General features: G+C 42.6%; 1 protein-coding gene across 1 annotated transcript in view; it reads right to left on the minus strand.

Moving 5' to 3' along the window:
• The window catches only part of STK4 (serine/threonine kinase 4), an 89,883-nt gene that overhangs the window by 62,072 nt on the left and 23,663 nt on the right, over window positions 1–4,148 (minus strand). The window contains exon 7 of the mRNA XM_010841004.1: window positions 3,248–3,385. Within this exon, the coding sequence (XP_010839306.1) occupies window positions 3,248–3,385 (138 nt within the window). The remainder of the gene's footprint in view (window positions 1–3,247; window positions 3,386–4,148) is intronic.

Here is a 4,148-nt window from a genome sequence, read left to right on the forward strand (position 1 = left end):
GGAGAAGGGGACAACAGAGGATGAGATGGTTGGATGGCATCACCAACTCGATGGACATGAGTTTGAGTAGGCTCCGGGAGTTGGTGATGAACAGGGAAGCCTGGCGGGCTACAGTCCATGTGGTTGCAAAGAGTTGGACACAACTGAGCGACTGAACTGAACTCACACTCGCTTTATAACTGAGCAGGTACGTTCAGTTTTGCCCATGCGTTTTTGGCTTGGCTGGAATGTTTCCTCCATTTCTAGCAACTCTAGAGAGTCTCAACAGGCTGGCATTGCCCCCCGAGAGGAAGCTCTGTAAATGTGTAGGGAGCTTATGGCTAAGATGTTTAGAGAACACAAGCTACATGGGACAAAGGATAGGGAGCAGGGAAACAAGCAATCTCGATTAAAATGCAGAGGAATCCCGTACAAAAACGAACAGCACAGATCCCTCATACCTCCCGAACACCTCAGAATACAGACACACTTTGATACATGTACACTGACACATTTTTTCAACAGATAAGCATAGTCTGGTTACTTTGGCAGGTGATTTCGGAGAGGGGGGCATAAGTGGGATAAAGACACTGTTTAGAAATCACTGAATAGGTTACTCATCCTGCTTATTCTTTCTATTCAATGTCCTATAGCATTTCCAACTGTGTATTTGGGTAAAAAGGATTTGGCAGCTTCCCAAGTGGCTCAGTGGTAAAGAATCCGCCTGCCAGTGCAGAAAATTCACGAGACTTGGGTTCAATCCCTGGGTTGGGAAGATCCCTTGGAGGAGGAAATGGCATCTCACTCCAGTTTTCTTGCCTGGAAAATCCCATGGACAGAGGAGCCTATCGGACTACAGTCCATGAGGGCGCAAAGAGTTGGACACACCTGAATGACTGAGCTTGCACGTATATGCAAAAAGATTTTAGTGCCAAAAGGCAGTTACTGCAGAAATACTAAAACTGGTCACAAATACGTACCAGATGTAAGCCTGAGTATTATGCACCTGGAAAAGGCACTTGAAACAGGGATATTGCTGACTTTCTTCAATAGAAAAAAAGGACTTAAAACTTTTGGGATTTTTTTTTTTTTCTGTACCATATGGCTTGTGGGATCTTAGTTCCCCAACCAGGGATTGAACCCAGGCCCTTGGCAGTGAAAGAGCAGAGGCCTAACCACTGAACCACTAGGGAAGTCCTTTTTTAAAAATTTTTTTTTACTGAAGTATATAGTTAATTTACAATGTTGCACCAATCTCTGATGTACAGCAAAGTGACTAAGTTATACACATACATTCTTTTTTTATATTCTTTTCCATTATGGTTATCACAGAATACTGAATATATTCTCTGTGCTATACAGCAGGACCTTGTTGATCATCCATCCTAGGCTTAAAGTTTTTAACTAACATTAATACCATCTTACAATTTTGTTGTTTGCCTGTGTAACACAATAAAAAAATTTATGCTGTGAAAGTTACACAGGAAAATTCCTTTCTGGAAGGGTGGGGGATGCTGTTGTTTTCCAGACTTGTTCTCATATTGTCCCCCGTGTTTATCTGTAATCCATTCTCTGTTCCCCACCACCCATCAGAAGATATGGGCTCCAGGGCTTTGCAAGAACTCTAGAAGTGGACAGGATGCCTTAATGTGTGGTGGGATTGAAATACGGGAGTTATCTTTTCTATAAAACTGTATCAATACCTCATCCAGGCAGGAAAAGAATTTGCCACTACTCAGAAAAAGGACCCAGCTCATCTGCAAGAGTAACTATTTCCTTGTTCTCTCCACTGGGCAAGTCCATAAGTTCATTTCCCTCCTCTTATACAAATCAGTCTGCTCTGTTACTACTTAACATTAGACTTCTGTTAGTATCCACCCACTCATTTTCCTGTGTTTCTTGAATGGAACGGTTTCTGTTCTTCTTACTGCTCTTAAATTTAAACTCATTCATGATGTTAGGTACAGGTGTCTGATTACTTCATTACATCTCTAAGTTGAAAAGCTGGAGCATTTCTATATTGACACATATATTACTTAATTATAAATAATTATCCTTATATTTCTCCATCATATCACAAATATTATACTGATTCTTTTTAAATTACGGGCATAAGTAGATTTTAGTATCTATGAGGTTCATTCCAAAAAGATAATAAGTATAAAAAAATTTGTATTGGTAAGGCAGCAATGGATCTGATATGACTGAAAAACACTGGCCTAGCTCAACAACAGATTTATGTCAAATTCATAATATATTATCTTTTATATTTGAAAATGTTATTCAAAGTCACACATATTGTATCACTTAACCTTCACAACCAACTTATGGGGCAGGTATTTGATCTCTACTGTATAGATAAGAAAACTAAACAGAGAGGTTATGTTACTTGTCCAAGGTCACAGAGCTAGCGAACAGGAAGCCAGGATTCAAACCTGGGCATCAGGCTCCAGAATCCAAGCTCCTAAATATTAAGCAAGAAAGTGTGAAAGTGTTAGTCGCTCAGTTGTGTCTGACTTCTCGCGACCCCATGGACTGTAGCCCACCAGGCTCCTCTGTCCATGGAATTTTCCAGGCAAGAATAATGGAGTGGGTTGCCATTCCCTTCTTCAGGGGATCTTCTCGACCCAGGAATTAAACCCAGGTCTCCCGTACTGCAAGCAGATTCTTTACTGTCTGAGCCGACTAAGCACACTGCCTGCCAAATTCCACCCATTCTTCAAGGCCCAAGGTCAGAAGTTACCTCCTCCAGGAAAGCAGTCCTGGCGTCACCAGTTGAAAATGGTGGACCTACCACTGATCCCAGTTCTTTGCCAGAAGTAGGTATGGCTCTTCTGCTTTGGAATCAAAAAGACTTAGCTCCTAAGCCTGGCTTTGCTGTTTACCAACCAAGTGGCTCTAAATGAGCTAACCTCTCCAAATCTGTTTTCTCATCTATAAAAGTAAAACAACACTCCTCTCTCAAAGGGTGTATGTGCTGATTAAATGGCACAACATGTAAAGTATCTAGCACACAGCAGGTGCTCAATAAAGGCCAATTCCTGTTCTCTAATCCCATACAGCCCTGTATTTTCTTGCATGATTGTCCTGTTCAGCGATTTAACATTCTTTTCTATGTCTCTTCTAAGCAGTTACATTCAAACCTCACAGGAGGCAAGGAATATCTTAGAGCTCTTCACCATCTCCACGTGGGTGGGTCAACAGCATCTTGGATGGATAACTTGTGAATGAAACAGAGAGAGAGGCAGCATCCCAGGGTGAGTCATACCTGGAGGAGTTGAGTGGCTGTGGCTCTCTGCTCGGGGCTCTTGACAAGACACTGCTTCACAAAATCCATGAAGCTATCTGACCACAGTTCCGGCTTTCGGAATGTGGGGGGTGGGTTGGTAGGAATCATGAAGATGGCCTGGTTGGAAAGAAAAAAAAAATGATTTGGCAAAATAAAAGTGATACTCCAATAAAAATGACTAGACATAATTTCGAAGTTTGATAAAATGATTTTCCTCTTCTCCTCTATAAGCCCATCCTAATTGCAACGAAAATCTAAGTATCTCAAAGTAGGAAGTATGACCGTTAGAGCAGGAGTCCCCAAGAACCAGGCTGCACAGCAGGATGAGCAGTGGGCAGATGAACGAGGCTTCATCTGAATTTATAACTACTCCCCATCATTCACGTTACCACCTGAGCTCCACATCTTGTCAGAACAGTGGCAACATAATAAAAGAAATGTGCTTGAATCATCCTGAAACCCACACCCACCCCAACCAGAGTGTGGAAAAATTACCTTCCATGAAACCAGTCCCTGGTGCCAAAAACGTTGGGAACTGCTGAGTTAGAGAATCTGACAGAGCTCTCCTGCTCCCTCCGCTTCTCTTCTCCCTCCCCCTCTGGCATATGTATTCTTGTCCCCTAAACAATAAACAGTCCATCCTAAAGGAAATCACTCCTGAATATTCACTGGAAGGACTGATGCTGAAGCTGAAGCTCCAACACTTTGGCCACCTGATTCGCAGAATTTGACTCACTAGAAAAGATCATGATGCTGGGAAAGATTGAAGGTGGGAGGAGAAAGGGACGACAGAGGATGAGATGGTTGGATGGCATCACCGACTCGATGGGACATGAGTTTGAGCAAGCTCCAGGAGCTGGTGAAGGACAGGGAAGGCTGG

This window comes from Bison bison, unplaced genomic scaffold, assembly GCF_000754665.1.
Source record: "Bison bison bison isolate TAMUID 2011002044 unplaced genomic scaffold, Bison_UMD1.0 scf7180017864154, whole genome shotgun sequence".
Taxonomy (NCBI): Eukaryota; Metazoa; Chordata; class Mammalia; order Artiodactyla; family Bovidae; genus Bison; species Bison bison.